Consider the following 21902-nt stretch of genomic DNA (forward strand, 5'->3'; position numbering starts at 1 on the left):
ACCATTTTTTCGTATAAAATAATACTTTTTTGCTGAGTTGAAAATGTCCAAATATGCCCCTAAACTATTCAAAATAGAGCAATTATGCCCTCCGTTTATATTTGGGTACAAAAGGAGGGAATAATTTTGTACCCAAATACCCACATCAAAGAAATGTAAAAGTGAAATTTGTGATAGTAACTTATGGATGTATCGATATGCGATTGCAAATTAAAATAGGAAGATGAAACGAAAAAAAATTCACCATTAATTACTTGGTACTCTAATAATAAGGTTTTGTATTAAGAATTGATATTACAATGTAAAAGATCATTTTATTACGGATACATCAATGTTGAACAATGGCATTGTGTCCTTTGAGCAGATCCGGATTCGAGTCCCTCTAATGGGGTATTGTTTGGTTATCTTACATGCTAGGACTTAGGAGTTCAAAGAATATAAAATCAAATCACACGAATTTGATCCAATAAGAAAATAATAAGTGAAGCAGGAGGTTGTGATCAGCTGGCCGAAGGGATTTTCCCGTAAGATTTCTCGTCATCGTAGTAATTACTAAGTAAAAGATATGGCACAACATTCCGTTCCTTTTATTTTTACAGAAAAGACTTTTTCTCCAACATGGATTTTCAACTCAGCAAAAAAATATTGTTTTATACGGAAAATGGTCAAATATGCCCCTAAACTATTAAAAATAGAATAATTATGCTCTCCATTTATATTTGGGTACAAAATTATCCTTGATATGGAGTCTGTTAGTGGGGAAGGGCAAAAGTGAACCAATTTATTAACGGCAAGGGCAATTTTGTACCCAAATACAAATAAATTCTCTATTTTCAATAGTTCAAAGGTATATTTGGACCTTTTCCGTATTTTGACACCTTTAATAAAAATTCTGGCTCCGCCACTGCCAATGTGGGTACGGGACACCGGGTCGAAAACCAAAAAAAAATAAGAGATCATTGTTTATGTTATAGGTTGTCGTTCTTAACCTCTTATCTTTACTTAGATCTATATGATATATTAACCTCAAATAAATCCATTAAAGATAAAAAATAAAAATAAAAAGTAGTTAGAAATAATAAAGGAGAAAGGATGGGTAATGATTGAAAGATTGTAAATATGAAAATAGATTTGTGGAAATTTTCTCTGTGTATTTCATCATCTGCAGAAGCAGTGTATTTATATAAGTATTTGTGTAAAGAAAAACAAAATAATAAAGAATTATTATACAGCTGGCTATTTCTTATTTGTTATCTAATAACTAAATAATTGGAGAATATTCTTCTCTATCCTATTTACACGGTGCACATGTGAGAGAGGTAAATATGGAATCCAAAGTTATACAGTTGTTAATTGCTTTATCTGAACGGCCCTTATTTAATCTATCATATTTTTTATCAAAGGTCAGGATTAAGCCATGAGTCCAAAGAAGAGGACTTAGTCTTTGTCCGAAAGATAGTCATTTGACTTGAAACCTAGAGTGTTCTGTCCTTCTTCGTTTTTGTGAGAATGAGCCGCCGTTGATAACTTCTTCATAACTTCTTCTCAACATCCCCCTCAAGTTGGAGGGTAATGAAGTGACTCCCAACTTGCCAAGGATAGCTATGTGAGAAGGCCCTGAAAGGGGTTTTGTGAGCAAATCTGCTAGCTGAGAAGATGAGGGAACATAGGAAAGAGAGATTAAGCCTGAGAGAAATTATTGCCGGACAAAGTGGCAGTCCAGATTTACATGTTTCGTTCTCTCGTGAAACACGGAGTTTCGGGCTATGTGAATCGCTGCCTTACTATTGGAGAAAACTGGCACCAGCAGAGATGGAGTAGCAGAGATGTTGGAGAGAAGACGAGTGAGCCAAGTGAGTTCCACTACTACCCGGCGCATGGATCGATATTCTGCTTCAGCAAATGATAATGAAACTGAGACCCGTTTCTTGGATTTCCAAGAGATAGGAGAGCCTCCAAGGCTGATGTAAAAACCACTCACTGACCGGCGACTGTCAGGATACGAAGCCTAGTCGGCATCACAAAAAGCCAGAAGAGATAGAGAAGGGTCTGAATTCAAAAGAATTCCTTGTCCTGGATCCAAACTCAAATAGAGTAGGACACGAAGGGCTGTGGAGAAGTGCGAGTGTCTGGGTTGGTGCATATATTGACTCAACTTCAGCATCGCAAATGATAAATCGGGTCTTGTATAGGTTAAGTAATTCAATTTTCCTACAAGGTGCCGATAGATGGTTGGATCAAGAAGCAAAGGACCTCCATCAGCGTGAAGCTTGGATGAAGGTTCAAGCGGAGAAGAGAATGAGGAGGGAGAAGAAACATCAAACTCCTTCAATAAATCTAAGGTATATTTCCTCTGACAGACTATAATCCCATGTTTGTCTCGAAGTATTTCCATACCTAAGAAATAATGAAGATCACCCAAATCTTTGACTTTAAATTCACTGTGAAGGAAAGAATTGAGTATGGTTATTTCTTCTATATTATCTCTACTAATGAGAATGTCCTCAACATAAACAGCTACTATAGAAATTAGATTGTTTGTCCTTTTGAAGAATAAAGAATAATCATTTAAGGAGGAGGAATAACCCTTAAAACTTAAAGCACCAGCAAGCCGAGCATACCACTGTCATGAAGCTTGTTTTAAACCATAAAGTGACTTCCTAAGTAAACATACATGATTGGGACTAGGTGGGTGTATACCTGCTGGAAACTCCATAAACACCTCCTCTTGTAAGTCACCATATAAAAATACATTACTAACATCCAATTGATAGATAGGCCAATTCTTCTTTACTGCAACAACCATTAAACAACGGATGGTAGTCATTTTGGTTACGGGAGAAAAAGTCTCCGTGTAGTCAATTCTTTCCCTTTGAATGTCCCCCCTGACCACCAATCGTACTTTGAGTCTTTTCACAGTTCCATCTGAATTATGCTTGACCTTGTAGACCCATTTACAAGGTAGGGCCTTCTTTCCCTGTGGTAAAAGAACCACATCCCATGTGTGGTTAGATTCTAAAGCTTCAATTTCTGAATGTATTGCTTGCATCCATCCTAGATGGGCAGAAGTTTGAGAGAACTGGTAGGTTCTGAAATCTCTTAAAGAGATTGCATCATCTACCTGTTATGAGCAGAAAGTGCACCAAAGCTAAAGATATTAGGCTGGCAGGGCTGAATAAAACAGGAGGAAGTGAGGTCGGTCAAATAAACATTAGAGCAAATAAAATCTTTGAGGTGAGAAGGCCATTTAGAAACTCTAGTAGACTTCCTGATTCCTGGTGTAGAAATAAATGTAGTGGGCAAACCTGTGGTGATGGGAGAAGGAGGATGAGAAAAGTCAGGTGATGGTGAGGGAGAAAAATAAAGTGAGTGGATCCTGGTGATACTAGGTGATGAAGGTGATATAGGCTCAACCAAAGAGGTGTTTGGTGGAAGGTCACTGGTGGTTGTGTCTATAGGAGAAGGGGTAGGAAATATAAGATCTGGATTGAAAAAACCTGAGTGTGGTGTGGTGGTTGAAGCAAAAGGATAGATGTTTTCATGGAAGTGAACATCTCTAGACACAAGAATTCTTTTCGTATCTAATTCCAACACTTTGTACCCTTTTTGACCTAAAGGATATCCCAAAAATACACAACTATTTGCCCTTGGCTCAAATTTGTTTCTACCACTAGACAAGGTAGAAACATAACAAAGACATCCAAATGACCTTAATGAATCATAAGAAGGAGACTGATTGAACAGAATGGAATAGGGTGTTTTCCCTTGAAGAACCTTAGAAGGTAGTATGTTTATCAGGTAGGTTGCAGTTGATAGACACTCTCCCCAATATCTGATAGGCACCTTAGATTGGAAAAAGCAAAACCCTTGTTATTTTCAAAAGATGTCTATGTTTTCTTTCAACTATGTCATTCTGTTGAGGTGTTGATACACAAGAAGTCTGGTGTATTTTCCTTGAGAGCTGAGAAAAGCTGCTTGTTGTGATCCTTTGCCTAATTCAAAGGCATTGTCTGTTCTCAATTTTTGTACCTTGACTGCAAATTACCTTTCTACCATTGTTAAAAAATTCTTTAAGACTATGAAGGCATTACTCTTGGTGCTTAACAAGAATGTCCAAGTACCACTGCTATAGTCATCCATAATAGTTAAAAAATACTTAAAGCCATTATAAATAGGTTCCTTATAAGGGCCCCATGTATCCACACGAATTAATTCAAATGCTCTTTTGGATTTGATTTGACTCAAAGGAAAAGGAATCCTAGTTTGCCTAGCTTTAGGACAAATATCACATAGACAATCAGAATTGGAAGGCAATGAAACAAAACTAAGATTCTTCATTGATGAAAAAGGCATACGCCCTAATCTAATATGCCAAAGGTTTATATTTGTAACCACATTAGCAGAAAATGGAAAGACAATTGAAAACACTATGAACTAAAGGTGAAACAAGTTTCTCCTTAAAACTAGGCAGGAACAGGTAGAGTCTTTCACTTGTATCACCAAAAACTTGAGGCCTCTTCATTAAAGGGGTCTGCAATAGACATTGAGTAGGAGTGAATAAGATTATGCATTGAAACTGAACAAAAAATCTATTAACTGATAATAGATTATATTTGAAACTAGGCACATGAAGGACCTTTTCTAAAATGAAATTAGGAGAGATTGGGACTTTCCCGGTATGTGTAACTTACCCTAAATGAATTAGGTAGATTTATGTGTAAAGGTGTAGGAAGAGGATCTAAAGAGATAAAAGCATTTGAATCAAAACACATAAGTTCTGAAGCCCCTGAATCAATTATCCAAACACTAGTATTAAAAACTGAAAACATCTGCCAGTATATTTGTTAATAGTACCAGCTACTGCATTTGCATTTATTTCTGAACTGCTTCCTCCATCTGAAACTTTCACTTGTTTGATCATCTGAACCAATTGTGAAAATTGATCTTTAGAGAGGTGTTGATTTAACACTTCATTGTAACTACTGACTCCATCATCTGCTTGATCCCCTGCAAGCACTACATTGCTCATAATCTGATTTTGACTTCCTTTAGCATTTGTGAATTCAAAATCCCTAGGAAATCCAATAATCCTGTAACAATCTGCAACTGTATGTCCTATCTTTTTGCAATGAGTGCAAGATACATTAGGATTGAACCTTTGTTTCTTTGGTTTTGAAGATGTATTTCTTTGTGATTGATTTGCAAATCTCTGCATATTATTTCCTGATTTCTGGAGTTGTGTGGGGTTTTCTCCCTTTTGAAATTGATGAGTCTACCTTGTGTTCCTTTGCATCTGCTTGTTGTTTCTTAGTGCATAACTTCCCTGACTTCCCACCATGAAGGCTGAGGAATTAGAAGAAATAAGAGAATTCATATAGACCTCTCTCTGACTCTCATCCTGTAATACTAGAGAATAAGCATGATCTATGCTAGGTAGAGGATTCAACATTAAAATGTTTCCCCTAGTCTGGCCATAAATATCATTTAGTCCCATGAGAAACTGTATAAGTCTCTCATCTTCTAAGGATTGTTTCAGCTTTTGCTTCCCAGAACATTCACAAGCACAAACACACTTTACATCACAAATTAGAGAGTCTAGCTCATCCCATAAACGTTTGAGTTTTGTAAAATAGCTTGCTATATCATTTGTTCCTTGAACTAAAGAAGATAATTCCTTACGCAAGTGATACAGTTTTGCTCCATTTGATTTTCCAAATCTGTGTTCCAGACTGATCCAGAGTTCTCTTGCAGATTTGGAGTAGATGACACTATCTCCAATGTCTCTGGAGTGTGAATTCAACAACCAAGAAGTTACCATATCATTGCATCTAGTCCATGGTTGATAGTCCTTAGATGTGATAACAGGAGGAGCACATGTTCCCTCAATAAATCCCAGTTTGTTCTTTGCTGAGAGTGCAATCAGAACTGACCTTCTCCAACCTTGAAAGCCCCTTCCATCGAAGGCTTCATTCACGAGACTCATTCCTGGAGCATCTGATGAATGCAAGAAGTAAGGGTGATTGGATCGAAGTTAGCTCCATTGCTGGAACCAGTTTGAGGTACAGTAAGATCTGTTGTATCACTCATGGTGACTGAGACTATGATGAATAGAAAGTTGAAGGAGAAGGAAGATCAATCCCAGAAACGAGCTATTGCTCTGATACCATGAAAGATTGTAAATATGAAAATAGATTTGTGGAAATTTTCTCTGTGTATTTCATCATCTGCAGAAGCAGTGTATTTATACAAGTATTTGTGTAAAGAAAAATAAAATAATAAAGAATTATCTATACATCTGGCTATTTCTTATTTGTTATCTAATAACTAAATAACTGAAGAATATTCTTCTCTATCCTATTTATATGGTGCACATGTGAGAGAGGTAAATGTGGAATCCAAAGCTATACAGTTGTTAATTGCTTTATCTGAACGGCCCTTATTTAATCTATCATATTTTTTATCAAAGGTCAGGACTGAGCCACGAGTCCAAAGAAGAGGACTTAGTATTTGTCCTAGATATGTCCGGAAGATAGTCATTTGACTTGAAACCTAGAGTGTTTTGTCCTTCTTCGTCTTTGTGAGAATGAGCCGCCATTGATAACTTCTTCATAACTTCTTCTCAACAATGATTAAGTACTATTTATAAATTCTTAAGAAAACAAAAATACCAAAAATTTAAAGAAAAGGAATAACGTCATGATTTATAGTTCTCTTGCAAGTTCAGTTTAAGGGTAAATTTTGTTTGATGAATAGTAAAAAACGTTTTGATTAAATATATAAAATTAAATTCTTAAAGAAAGAATGCTAAAAATATATATCTGAAATGGGAAAAGGGAGAATTTGTCAACATTTTTAAAATGTCTTGAGAGTAATTTTTGATTAATTCACGTATGATCATTGAACTTTTTCGACTATAATATAACATTAAAGTCACGATTTTTTTATTTTATTTTTTTGTCACATTCAGATAACAAAATTACGTATGAATTGATCGAGAAAATATAAATGGCCAGAAGGTCAAATTTCGGGTCTATGATATGATACGTCACTCACCGCATCATTGCTTGCTACTTATAACTATGTTCAATGTCAGGGAAAAAAAACTTTCATTGCATAAAATTCCTATATTTTAAGCAAAAGAAATAACGATTCAGTAGTGAAGCTATTCAGCTCTACAAGGTGTAAAAGTTTTGAAATTTCTAAAAGTAAACGATTGTAATACTGTATTAATAGCAATAATAATAATAATAATATAATAATAATACAATAATAATAATATTCTATTTAGTTTAGTGCTAAGGGTAGACGAGATAGAATATTAGCACTCCATTTATGATCACACTCTCCGTTTTAGACAAACACCACCACATAAAAGAGACGAAGAGAGAATTTGTAATATGTTCATTAATTTGGCTTCTTCTCAAATGGGGGCCAAATTTTCATGACAAATCATGACATAATATTCACTATAACAAAATTTGTGGATCATGACATAATATCCACTATTAGGTCAAGGATTTCTGGCTATAAATAGAGAAGCTTCTCCTCATTTGTAAACATAATACTTCAAGAGTTTTTCACTTTTGTCTTTCTTTCTCCTCCTTTATTTCATTATAGAGTATTTTGTAAGAGAGTGAGTGTTGGGAAACACTTGTGTGGACCCTTTTCTTTGGAGTATCTTGTGAGATTATTCCCTTGGGGTATTTGGGACTAATTAGAGTATTTACTCTAATTTTATACTCTCTTTTGTACTCTTGTTGGTATAGTGAAATTACTCCTCTCCGTTTGTGGACGTAGGTCACCTTGACCGAACCACGTTAAATTTGTGTCTTCTTTATCTTCTTTAATTGCTGTTATTATCAACTTCCATTGTCTTTGTTATTGTCATTATAACGTTGTTTGGCTAAATTCCGCAATATCCGGTTTTCAGAGCCTAACAAATTGGTATCGGAGTCAGATCTAAACGGATTAGTTTAAATAGCCAAAATGACTGTAACAAAGTCTTATGTTGAGAAATTTGACCGAAGTGCAAACTTCGGAATGTGGCAAGTAAAGATGGAAGCTATCTTAACTTAAGATGGCTTAGATTTGGCACTGCAAGGAAAGGAGAAGAAGCCGGATAAAATGACGGACAAGGAGTTTGTCGTCATAGACAAAAAGGCAAAAGCAAGTATTATTTTAAATCTCTCAAATGAAGTTTTGCGTGAAGTTGCAGTAGAAAGCTCAGCCAAAGACATATGGGAAAAACTGAAAACTCTATATATGAAAAGAACAGTAGAAAACAGGCTTTACCTAAAGCAAAAACTCTACACTTTTTGTATGGCTGAAGGTACCTCTATACTTACACATCTTGATACTTTTAATTCTCTTCTTATGGATTTAAGTAACATAGATACTGAAATCAAAGATGAGGATCAAACTGTGTTATTGCTTGTTTTCTTGCCCCAGTCGTTTAAGCATATAAGAGATACTATGCTTTATGGAAAGGATAATATCTCTTATAAAGATATCAAATCTATTTTGAAATCAAAAGAATAAATAGATAGAGATATTACTGGAAAAACTAGTGGGAACCAAGAGAAAGGCTTATTCATAAGAGGTAGATCCAATAAGAAAGATTCAAATAGTGAGAGACCTAAATCAAGGTCAAAATCCAGATACAGAAATGTGATGTGCAAATATTGTCATAAGAAAGGTCACATTATTTCTGAATGCTTTAAATTGAAAAACAAAGAAAAGTATACAGGAAAAAAAAATGAGCACAAAAATATTGACACTGCCGAAGCAAGTGTAGCTGCTGATGAGACTAGGGGAACTATTTTTTAGAAATTAATAATAGTTTCAAATCTAACAATGAGTGGATTTTAGATTCGGGTTGTTCTAATCATATGTGTCCCAATCGGAGGTCATTCCATCCTCAGCAAAAGAGGTCTCTTATGTGGCCAAAGTACCGAAAATATGGAGTTTTGTGAATATTGTGTGTTCGGGAAATAAAAAAGAGTCAGCTTCAAATCTCCAGTGATTCATAGAATAAAAGGTACTTTGGATTACATTCATTCAGATCTTTGGGGTCCTTCACGTACCCCATCAAAAGGTGGTGGCAGGTATATGTTAACTTTCATTGATAATTATTCAAGGAAAGTTTGGGTTTATTTCCTGAAAAATAAAAGTGATATTTTCTTAAATTCCAAGCAATGGAAAGTTTTGATTGAGAAGCAAACGGGAAAACAGGTTAAGCGGCTTAGAACAGATAATGGCTTGGAATTTTGTAATGATGAATTCAACGAATTTTGCAAGAATAAAGGAATTGCTTGACATCGTACTGTGAGAATGACACCTCAACAAAATGGTATTGCAGAAAGGATGAATAGAACTCTTTTGGAAAGGGCTCGTTGCATGATTTCAAATGCTAGGTTAACAAATGCCTTTTTGGGCATAAGCTATCTCTACAGCTTGTTATATTGTCAACCGAGCTCTTTCTGCACCTTTGAACTTTAAGACTCAAGAGGAAATGTAGTCAGGTACTTTTGCTAATTATTCTGATTTAAAGATATTTGGTTGCCCTGCATACATGCATGTAAATGATGAAAAATTAGAGCCAATGGCTAAAAAGTGCATTTTTCTTGGGTATGCATCTGGGGTGAAAGGATACCGACTATGGTGTCCTGATCCCACGACACCAACATTTATAATTAGCAAAGATGTAACCTTTGATGAATCCTCTATGTTATATTCTAGAAAAAAGGTCTTCTAGTTCTTGTGATACAGATAAAGGAAAGCGTACACAGAACCAGGTGGAGATTGAGGTTGGCATTCCTTCTGAGCCAAGCTCATCAACTTTGGAGCAAAATACAGTTGAAACTCCTAAAGTTGAGACAAAAGCTGAAATTTCTGAAGTTGAGACTCCTGAAGTTGAACCAGAAGAAGAGGAGTATTCTATAGCCAAACATAGACCAAGAAGAGAAGGTAAACAACCATTAAGGTTTGGAGATTATGTTGCATTTGCTTTTTCAGTTGCACAGAAAACTGAAGAAATTGGAGAACCATCAAAATATTTAGAAGCAGTTTCAGGTGCTGACTCAACCAAGTGGCTGATTGTAATGAAAGAAGAAATTGAGTCTCTCCACAAGAATGGTACTTGGTCTCCTATGAAGCCGCCATCAGGAAAAAGAATTGTTGGTTGCAAATGGGTCTTCAAGAAAAAGGATGGCATTCCAGGGGTTGAAAATGCGAGGTATAAGGCACGATTAGTTGCAAAGCGCCTATAGTCAGGTACAAGAAGTTAATTTTAATGATATTTTATCACATGTTGTTAAACATAGCTCTATTCATGTCTTGCTTGCCTTCGTTGCCATGTATGATTTGGAATTAGAACAACTTGATGTTAAGACAATTTTCTTACATGGCGAACTTGAGGAACAAATATACATGTATCAACCCGAAGGATTTGAAGTTGAAGGAAAAGAAGATCATGTTTGCTTGTTGAAGAAATTCGTGTACGGATTAAAGCACTCTCCAAGATAAATGGTACAAAAGGTTTGATTCATTTATGTTGGGTCATGGTTATTCGAGGAGCATGTATGATAATTGCGTTTACTTCCGGAAGTTAAATGATGGTTCATTTGTGTACTTATTACTTTATATTGATGACATGCTCATTGCTACTAAGGATTTAACAGAAATTCACAATTTGAAAAATCAGCTGAAAAGTGAATTTGAGATGAAAGATTTGGGAGTAGCTAAGAAAATCCTTGGCATGTAGATCAAAAGAGATTGAAAAGCCAACATATTATTCCTGACCCAGAAGAAGTATTTGGAGAAAGTCTTTGATAGGTTTGGCATGAAAGATGCTAAACCAGTTAGTATCCCTCTTGCTGTTTATTTTAAGTTATCAGTTGCTCAATCCCCACAGTCAGAGGAAGAATAGAGGTACATGGAACATGTTCCTTATTCCAGTGCAGTCGACAGTATTATGTATACAATTGTTTGTACACATCCAAACATTTCACAAGAAGTAAGTGTGGTAAGCCGGCGTATGGCTTGCCTTGGTAAAGCACATTGGAAGGCTGTGAAATGGATTCTCAGATACTTGCGAGGTACTTCAAACACACATTTGGAGTTTGGGAGAAATATTAACACTTTGGTTGGTTTTGTAGACTCAGATTATGTAGGTGATCTTAACAAAAGAAGATCACTGACAGGCTATGTATTTTGCATTGGTGGTTGCGCTATTAGTTGGAAAGCTACATTACAACATGTAGTATCTTTATCTACTACCGAAGCAGAATATATGGCAGTGACCGAGGCAATCAAAGAAGCCTTATGGTTGAAGGGTCTATTTGCGGAACTCAGCTCACACCAAGGTGGTCTTATCATTTTCTGTGATAGTCAAAGTGCCATTCACTTTACTAAACATCAGATGCATCGTGAGAGGACGAAACACATTGATATAAAGTATCATTTCATCTGAGAAATCATTGCTGAAGGAAAAGTTTCTGTTCAGAAAATCAACACTAGAGACAATCCTGCTGACATATTCACAAAACCTCTTCGAGTGTCCATGTTCAAGCTTTGCCTGAATTTGATTGGCATTTATGAAGAATGATTTTGCACATTGGGGTTTTGCGGAGAAGGTGAAGCAAATTTACTATATATAAGCCAAAATTAGGCCAAGGAGGAGATTTGTAATATGGCCATTAATTTGGTTTCTTCTCAAGTGGGGGCTAAATTTTCATGACAAATCATGACATAATATCCACTATAATAAAATTTGTGGACCATGACATTTGTCATGACATAATATACACTATTAGACCAAAGATTTCTTGCTATAAATAGAGAAGTTTCTCCTCATTTGTAAACACACCAATTCAAGAGTTTTTCACTCTTGTCTTTCTTTCTATTCTTTTATTTCATTATAGAGTATTTTGTAAGAGAGTGAGTGTTGGGAAACACTTGTGTGGACCCTTTCTTTGAAGTGATCTTGTTAGGTTATTCTCTTGGGTTATTTGGGACTAATTTTGTACTCTCTTTTGTACTCTTGTTGGTATAGTGAAATTGCTTCTCTCCGCTTGTGGACGTAGGTCACCTTGACCGAACCACGTTAAATTTATGTCTTCTTTATCTTCTTTAATTATCGTTATTATCAACTTGAATTGTCTTTGTTATTGTCATTATAACATTGTTTTACTGAAAATACGTACATTACGAGTCTTAAAGGATTACCTGGTAGCAAAAGAATAAACAGTAATTCAGCAACTAAAACAGCGTAAAAACAGCAGCAAATCCGTGTTAAAACAACCCGAAAACTTAGAGAGGGAACCCAGAAACGAACTCTAAAGAGGACTTATACTTTTCTAAAAGTTTGCACTCTAAGATTCACTCCCAAAGCTCACCATTTCAGCTTACTTTTCATGTGTGAGGAATGATGAGCAAGAATAAGTGACAAGGAAGTTGAAGGAGAAGCTTTGAGTTGAATTGACTCTTTATGTAAGCGGCTTCTTCTTTTTTCCTCATAAATTGTGCTAAATCTTTTCGATTTGTTTTAGCTACTCCATGCTTCTAGTTAATTTACTTATTTTCCCCCTTTTATCTAACTCTTTCACTTCATCGAGTTACAAAATGGCCAAATACATTTCAAGGCATCTGTTTTCAAATACTTCAACTTGATGATTAATTAAGTAGAGCTGGGTAACCTGGCTCTTGGTTGATTATTCACAGATGTAATGACTACTGTTATATTACTTTGTGTAGCCTGTAGGTAGATCTACCTGTACCCATGTGATATGAGAATTCAATAATGGTTATGTATTTACCACTTACATCTCTATTATTACTGGTTGTCTATTTTGCTTTGGTTATGTTATCTTCATGTTGTTATTACTGCTTCTTGTTATTGCTTTTTCTTTTTTCCATGGCTTTCCCTTTACTTTATTTCTTGTACTATGCCAAGGGTCTATTGGAAACAGTGTTCTATCCCACTAGGGTAGGGATAAGGTCTGCACAGTATCCTCCTCATACCTCACTATGTGGTATTTCACTGGGTATGTTGTTGTATTTACAAAAATAAATTGACAAGGTAGGAATAAGGTTTGCGTCACACTACCCTCCTTAGACCCACTTATGGGATTAAATTGGATTTGTTGTTATTGTTGTTGTAATTGCCTAATTGGTAACTAGGTACAGCTAGGCCGTGAAGTACCGTAAAAATTGGATAGGTTGGATCTAAAAAGAAAAGGAAAGGAATCTACCAATATGCAGCAACAAATAATGTGGACTTACTTACAATAAGTTGACTTGCTGGTTATAATTGATGCAACTAAAATAGATGTCTGAATAGTAAGATTCTGAGCAAGACAGAATCAAAGTAAAGAAAAAAACTATTAAAGGAAGACGTCTGATTTGTATCTCAAATTCTCTCCTTCTTCCCCTTGCAGTTCAAGTTCATACACAATTTCTAAGAAAGAGGGAGAATCATGTTTCTAGACAAAGATTTGTCTAAAATAAGACGTGACTTTCTTGAACTTCGACCTTCTAACATTGACGATGTTTCAAGGGATCGATTGGAGTTCTTTCTGTGGGAGTTAAATTTCCTGGACAGTTTTCTCAGTCTGCAGAGCTTCACCTTCGCAGGTGAATGCGGCATGCTCGACGTCGCACAGAAAATGAAAGAAATTTGGAAGAAATCCATATCAGTTCAACAGGCTACTCAACGAATCTTTTTCTCTGATTCTGACTGGGAGGGGTCTGTGGATCCAAATTTTGATCCCTTTACCTCTGACGTGCCAACAGGAAATTGGAAGACTAAGCTGAAATTCCGATCAAAATACTCCTTCGCCGAAGTATCATCAATACCACTTCCAGCTAACAAGGATGATATTCATACCCCCAAATTTCTAATGGAATTCATCGATGCTGTTATAGAGAATCTCAATATTCTAGTGCAGATTGATGATCCTTGTTCGCTACTTTATGTTCCGAAAACCAAGGAACAAATAGAAGAGGTTTTAAAGGAGTTGAATTTGCTGAGATTTTTCGTCTGCTTTGTTTCAAACAAATGCACAGAGCCAACTCGAAGCGAACATACTTTCTTCACTCACGTCTTAATTGCGTCCAGCCACGCAGCAATGGTTGCATGGTTGTATTTGCCAATCCATGCCAAGGAAAATCAAGACGTGGCTCCAGGTGAAATGAATGCTTTGTTTTCTAATCTCCTGCAAATGAAGATTAGGCCCATTCAACCAGGCATTCGCAAAATTTATGCAGATGTCCTGTGCGATTTGAAGTCGATTATACAACCAGGATGGCATCCCAATATTCAAAATAAGCATGCAACTAACTGTTGCGGATTTCTTGAGGCTCCCGCACACAATTTGATGAAGCTACCCACTGTTAGTAATCCTAGTGGGACAGTTTCTTCAAATGATCAAATGGCAATCCTTCAGGATATGCTCAGCCTTATAAGAGCCAATCTCATCCATTTGCCAATACTAGGTCTTGAGTTTCATTGTCAAGATATGGACACTGTTATTGTTGATGCCGGACTTCTAATTTACTCATTATATGATAGCGAGGGGGAGAAAAAAGGCATGATGTTGGAGGATGTGAACCAAGCACTTAGTCTTGATCTTCCGGGAAACATTCAGCCTGTCAAAACGATGATATACCTCATCATTCGTAAGGCGTTTCAATCTAACTTGCCGAGGATTCATGGACTAGGCTATGTTGATTTTTATTTAAACAACTTGAAGGAGTTCCAGAGCCGCCATTCAGATTCCCTCGCTTTTGTCATGAACCAGCTTCAAATAATTCAGAAGGAACTTGAGAGCTTGCAACCTTTTCTAAAGGCTGTTGCCGAAGAGCTACATGACAAGCACGAGGAAACTCAAAAGGGGGCTACACTATTGATTGGCATAGCATATGAGGTGGAGTATGTAGTTGATGCTTGTATAAGCAAAGAAGTACCTCCCTGGTGTCTTGAGCATTGGCTCCTTGATATCATAGAGGAGATTACTTGTATCAAAACAAACGTAGCAGAGATTCAAGAAAAGAAAATGTCTAGTTCAGTATATATGATACCATGAATACTGCCACTGATCATATGTCATCACAACTGGGAAGGACCCCAAGGATAAATGAAGAAATTGTGGGGTTTGAGGATGTAATAGAAAAGTTAAGACACAAGCTAATAAGAGGAACCAGAGGGCGAGATGTTATCTCAATTGTCGGCATGCCGGGTCAAGGTAAGACGACTTTGGCCTATAGACTCTATTGTGACAGGTCAGTTGTCTCTCACTTTGATATTTGTGCACAGTGTTGTGTGTCTCAAGTATATTCACGTAAGGAATTGTTATTGGCATTGCTACATGATGCTGTTGGTGAGGATTTTCAACATAGAGGAAGGCGTGACAGTGAATTATCTAATATGCTTCGCAAAGCTTTAGTATGGAAAAGGTACCTTATCCTTCTTGATGATGTGTGGGAAAATAGCGCGTGGGATGATTTGATAGGTTGTTTTTATGATGCTAACAATGGAAGCAGAATCATTCTAACAACACGACATCATGAAGTTGCCAACTATGCTAGATTTCATACTGATCCCTTTCTCCTTCGTATGTTTAATGATGATGAAAGTTGGGAGTTACTAAAATCTGAAGTGTTTGCTGAGGAAAGCTATTCTGCTCCCCTTGAAGATGTTGGTCGACAAATAGCAAAAAAGTGTGGAGGGCTGCCTCTTTCAGTTATTTTGGTAGCTGGTATTCTGGCAAGGATGGAGAGGAAAGAAGAGAGTTGGAAACAAGTGGCTACAACTTTAAGTTCCCACATTCACGGTGACTCAAAAGCCATTGTGGAACAAAGTTATCAGATTTTACCCTATCATCTCAGGTCTTGCTTCCTTTATTTTGGAGAATTTTTAGAGGATAGAGTGATTGATGCTTCCAGGTTAACAAGGCTATGGATATCAGAAGCATTTATAAAATGTTGTGAAGGCAAGAGTTTGGAGGATATAGCAGAAGGTTATTTGGAGAATCTTATTGGAAGAAATCTTGTGATGATTTCTCAACGAGCTGATTCAGATGGTAAGGTCGAAGCATGTCGCCTTCATGATTTATTGCTCGAGTTCTGCAAGGAAAAAGCAACAGAGGAGAATCTTCTGATATGGATAATACGGTAATATATATACCAATTAATGATACTTCATTTGTTCAATAAATCAAGTATTTAAAGTTATATTTGAAAATTAATTGTACATGGTTTTACTAATTTATATATTCACAATGATCAAGTATACTGGTTATAATTGAACATCAATATTATTATTTTGCTAATTCTTATATTCACAGGGAACAAAATGCCAATCTTTCTTCCAACATTTACTCTCGTAAGCAGCATGTGCAATGTCGCTTGGCTTTTCGTGAAGTGGATAATCTTGAAGAATGGAGCTCGTCTTGCTCACTTGTTGGATCTGTACTTTTCAGGAGTGATACAGATATCTTTGCCCGTCTCCCCGTACCCAAACCCGGTCTCACAATTTCACGCATTTTACAGAATTTCAAGTTTCTAAAAGTGTTGGATTTGGAGCACCACATTGTTATAGATTTTTTTCCAGCTGGTCTAGTTTACTTGAGATACCTCTCTGCAGAAATTGATCAGAAGTCAATTCCATCATCCATAGCCAATCTTTCGAATCTTGAAACTCTAATATTAAAATCTAGGGGACAAATGTTGTTACCGGTTACTCTTAGGAAGATGAGTAAATTGAGACATCTGCATATTAGTCACTTCTTCACAATAAAAAATGCGGAAAAGTTACTTGAGGACTCCTCAAAATTTTATGATTTGGACACTCTGTCTCAACCATATTTTTCTTGTGTCGAGGATGTTAAAGTGATGTTGAGAAAAGCACCTAATATTCGGGAAATGGAATGCAAATTCAAGGGTGTTTGCAGCTTTACGTTCCGTGTATTGGATTTTTCAACACAGCTTGAGACGCTACACGTTATTAGTGAAGTCGTAGAGCTCCAGCATCGGTATCCTGTATGCATCTCCGCGTCAAATCTCAAAATATTGAAACTGTCCGTCTTTAGACTGGGCCATGAGCACTTATCAAACATTGCTCAACTTCAGAACCTTCAGGTGCTAGAACTGCTAGCCATTGAATTTGACGATGAAGAATGGGAAGTTAGCGAAGACGGGTTCCCTGAACTTAAAGTCTTGAAATTAATGTTTTGTCACAGTCTTGAAGAATGGACTATCTCCAAGGACGCATTTCCTAACCTTGAACGCTTGTTTTTGCGTGGACTAGAAAATCTGAAGGAGATCCCTTCTTGTTTTGGAGACATCTCTTCTTTAAAGTCCATTGAGGTAAGGGAGTGCAACGAATATGTTGTAATGTCAGCAAGGGATATCCGAGAAATACAAGTTGAAGATTATCTAAATTCTGGCTTCAAGATCCTTATCCACGAGACCACGACGCAGAATGATAACAACTCAGATTCAGGTACACTAATGAGAAAATTCAACTTTCATTTTTGAACTCTGTTTGATACACTCCCGTTACTATAAAAGGTTTCCTTTTGCTAATAACTCCACTCTCTTTGTTTGCCACCTTGTTTAAAGCTTTATTATTTATTTAGTATTTTATTTTAATCAAAAATAAAAGCTCTTGACATAGAAGTGCTACCAATGAAAAAAAAGGAGAATTTTTTAGCAATGATAGATCGATAAACTTCTCAAAGCGTGGTATTTATCAATGTAAACAACTGACTAGGAAATACCCTCCTTATATATATTCTTTTGATCAGATGATTGGTTGTAATGACTACATCTGTGAATTGTTGGTTTTGCAGATGATTCTTAAAGCAAGGTGGTGGAGCTGACATTTCTGGAATGTAGCAACAAATATATCTGCTAGATGATAAATGAACACTGAGGAATGTCGCTACAAAGTAAAATATCTCTGAAAAATTAGTTTTATTTATTTATTGGTCTAATTGTAAAAAGTGTATTCCTCGACCATAACATTGTCTGGTCATTTGTTTATGTATGTTTTGTAACTGTAAAACAATACAATTACTACTAATTGCAGTAGAAGCACTTCAAGAAAACAGAGACATTAGACGCCCACATTCTTGTTGCAGCTCTACTAAGTAATTAACATCTAGAGAGCTTATTGGTTTATTGGGCTTAGTTTGTGGTCTGTTGAGAAGCTTCATTATTTGAAAAAGAAACATATTTACCTATGGATTATCTTAGACATGAACAGACTTGCTAGACTCTTAAAACAGACATGTGGGTGATGGATAAATTCAATTAGCAGCCTTGTCTATTGCAGCTCTTTAAAGCATACCAAATTAAAAACATGACTACTTTTGTATTAGAATTAGAGTAGTCCCTGGGCGCCGAACATGGACTGAAATTGAGTCGAGACCACATCTTCTTATTTTGCCATTACTTCATTCACACTCCACTACAAATAAGAAAATGTTTTCAAACGTTAAACAATGCTTTCTTTGCTCTTCTGTATAGCTGTTTTTTCCTTCGAAATGCCAGTTTATGTCCTCGACTAGCAATTTTTTTCTTAAACATTATTGCTATGAAGCGAACCTGAATTGTGGTGACATTTTTAGCGTCATTGAAGCTTTTAGTGAATAACTTAGGTATCAGATAATGCTAAACTTTAAGTGGCCAGTCCCTTCAAAATGTTTAGAAAGTCGAAGAATTGAAGTTTTAAGGTGTCAAATTTTCTTGCAGGTATTATTTGCTTATTTCATGGATTAAGCTAAGAAAATCATAAGATGACTTTGTTAGAACAAATAATAGACTATCCTCATGTTTCCTAGTAATGGGTCCTTGCTTGTATTCTTCTATCCTCATTTGAACAAAAAACTGAGCAAGCTCACACCCTCCATGAATTCTAGTTTGTAATAGTCCTAGCGGCATTGTACTAGGATCATCTTTTTCTTCACAATTGGAGGATGTGAAACGAGCACTTGGTTTAGATCTATCTTCCGAGTAACATTCAGCCTACTAAGGCGATGATCTACCTCATCATCATTCGAAAGGTGTTTCGATCTAACTTGCCAAGGATTCATGGACCCAACGATAGATCTCCTAGATAGTTTTCTTGAGAGATTTAAGTCTAAACAAAAAATATAAAAAAATTAGAAACAAAATACAAAAATATGTCTTTTATTTTCCTTAGTTAGTAATAATCCCCTGTAGTTTTTCTTAGTGCCTCGGTTATTTTTCATGGGATGTAACTTGAACCGGGTAGTAGTTTTTATTTTTATTTTTTTATTTTTACTTTTAGAGTAGTATGTAGGAAATAAAGGAGAAAAGAAGCGGAAGAACTGATGTGATTTGCATCTTGGACTTGTTTGATGGTTGCATACTTAGGTTCTGGCATGCGTTTCACCTTTCCTTAGTTTTAAATATATGATGATGCCTTGGTAAAAATGAATAGCATGTGGTATAACTCCTACGTCTCGGTTGCTTGACTTGTGTTCACTTTGTGCTTTATGCTTAATATATCTCTTCGCTTTCTGAATACGTGTTTGAGTGAGAGTCCGAATGAAATCGTCCTTAGTGAGTCATGTGACATGTGTGAATTGAGTTCTTTGTATAGTCCATGTTATCGCATTTGAGTCTAGAACCCGGAATATGAATTGAATCGAAATCCTAGGTGTTGCTCGGTTTGAAAAGTGATGTTATCTTTTTGAGTTTTGTTGCTTATCACAAATTAAGTCATCCCTAGTTTACCCTTTTGAGCCTATTAGCCTTTCTTTTGGCACCCGAATTATAAGTCTATCCCCTTTTGTTCTTAATTGAATCATTTTGATCCTTATACCCCTTAAAGCACTTGAATTGCAAAGAGAACACTAGAAAGAAGTAATGAGAAAACTTGGGGTAACTTTCGAGTGAAACCAATAGAAGGAAGAAATGTGCACTTGTGCTTTAAATAAAATCCACTAGCGGCAGGGCAAAAATACAAAAAAAAAAAAAAAAAAAAAAAGAGAGAGAAGAATAATTAAATAAATAAAGGTTTCTTATTTTTGCTAGTGGATGTGATATGAAGTAGTGTGTAAAGAAGAAGAAAAAATATTTTGGGGTGAGATATCTTGTGATGATTGAAGTGGATTGACGGAATTGCACTTAAAATTGAATGCGGGATATGTTAAAGTGCTTATGAGGGTTAGCCATTATATCCGAAATATATCCTACTCTTCCCTTAGCCCACATTACAACCATAATAAGTCCTAAGTGATTTCAGATCGAGCGGGTCTACATTAGTATAGGTTTATATAATGGGCAAGCCTATGGTACCTTTTGCGTGCATGTGACTTCTTTGAGAGAGAGAGAGTGTGATTTTTCTTCATATGTGTGAGTCCTTAAAATATATTCGATCAATGTGATTTGGATGTGTGGACTACTTACTCTTTGTTTTATTGAGAGTGCACATGGTTTCACAAATGATAAGTAACATTATTAGACCTCTCTGTTAGATTAAGTATTCAAGCCTCGGGTGCATTGTGACATTAAGTTAGTTTTCGAGGCTAGGATTGTTATAATCATGTTGTTCCTATGTTAGATGTTTTGAAATTGGGCATCAGTACGGGAAGTGTATTTTGACCGCATATGCTAGAGCTTAATTGTTGCTATCAACCATGGTCATAAGTGTAGTGTGCTATAAATATGTGGCTTGTTGGGTCCTTGAAGAAGAAGTGTTTGGTTGGTTGACTCGAGAGCGAGCAACATTTAAGTGTGGGGTGTTGATGTCGTGCTATAATTCCATATATTTTGATGCTATTTACCCTACTTGCTTGTTATTTGGATGCTAATTTGTGTGACAATTGCGCTTAATAGAGCTTATTTCACGTGTAGGAATGCTTGGACATGAATTGGAGAAAAATTACACAGAATGGTACCTCAGAGCTATAAAATGGAGCAATAAAAGAAGAAGTGCAAGGCAACGAAACAACAGTGCCATAGACAGTGCAAGGCATTGTCCAGGGCACTGTCATTGGCGCCCCAGACAGTGCCTTGCGCAGAAACAACAGTGCCATAGACAGTGCAAGGCATTGTCCAGGGCACTGTCATTGGCGCCCCACATAGTGCCTTGCACCGAAACAATGGCGCCATAGACAGTGCCTCGCGCCGACGATGCCATCCGAGCAAATTTTAATTCCTCATTAGTTTTGGACATGTAGAATTCGGCCCCTACCCTATAAATACCCCTTAAAGTTAGTTTTTTTATGGTAAGACATCATTAGAGAGGGAATCGACCTAAGGAGGAAATAACACACAAGGAGCAAGACGGAGAATTCTTCTACGAGTTTTTCACTTTCTTCTTCCTATTTTCATTATTGGTTATGAATTCTAGTATTGTAGTTTTGCATACTATTATGAATAGCTAATTTGTTATTTAGGGTTTTGATGAAACCTTTTGTAGGATGAATTCTTGATATGTTTTGATATAATCGAGTTTTTGAATCTTTCTATTTGTTCAACTATGTGCTTATTTTAGTTAATTGAAGATCTCTCAATTAACGACGCCTATTTATTATGTATTGCTTGAAAAAGAGTACATATTTAGGTGGTTATTGAATAACGTCACTCCTAACGTATATGAGAGATCAGTACGGCGGGTTTAAAAGCGGGATTAGAGATAACGAAGCTTTGACGTGATCATAGTGAGCGGTGAAAAAGTGCGAGCTAGCGTAATTCGAGAGAATATGACTAGTAGATTGTCGTAGTTGCTCGAGAGAGAATTACGATAAGTCGAGTGCTCATGATCAATAGAGGATACTTAGGCGATATTATAGGAGACGTAGCGAGAAGGATTCCGACAATTGGGGTAATTATAACTCTAGGCCTCCTTAATCTTGTCCCCAGAACCTTAG

The 21902-nt window shown here is 36.3% G+C and overlaps 1 protein-coding gene and 1 pseudogene across 1 annotated transcript; one reads left to right on the top strand and one right to left on the bottom strand.

The window, feature by feature from the left end:
- Positions 1 to 5272: 5272 nt before the first annotated feature.
- Positions 5273 to 5983, bottom strand: LOC142178068 (uncharacterized). Its single transcript, XM_075247393.1, has one exon. It carries the CDS (start codon positions 5981 to 5983, stop codon positions 5273 to 5275), a length of 711 nt encoding a protein of 236 aa, XP_075103494.1.
- A 6431-nt stretch (positions 5984 to 12414) lies between these two features.
- Positions 12415 to 18107, top strand: LOC107795807 (late blight resistance protein R1-A-like; annotated as a pseudogene).
- Positions 18108 to 21902: the final 3795 nt, after the last annotated feature.

This window comes from Nicotiana tabacum, chromosome 24 (genome assembly GCF_000715075.1).
Source record: "Nicotiana tabacum cultivar K326 chromosome 24, ASM71507v2, whole genome shotgun sequence".
NCBI classification, from domain to species: Eukaryota; Viridiplantae; Streptophyta; class Magnoliopsida; order Solanales; family Solanaceae; genus Nicotiana; species Nicotiana tabacum.

Excerpts from the sequence above, each read along its gene's own strand:
- LOC142178068 (XM_075247393.1), bottom strand. The coding sequence starts at position 5,983 with ATGAGTCTCGTGAATGAAGCCTTCGATGGAAGGGGCTTTCAAGGTTGG.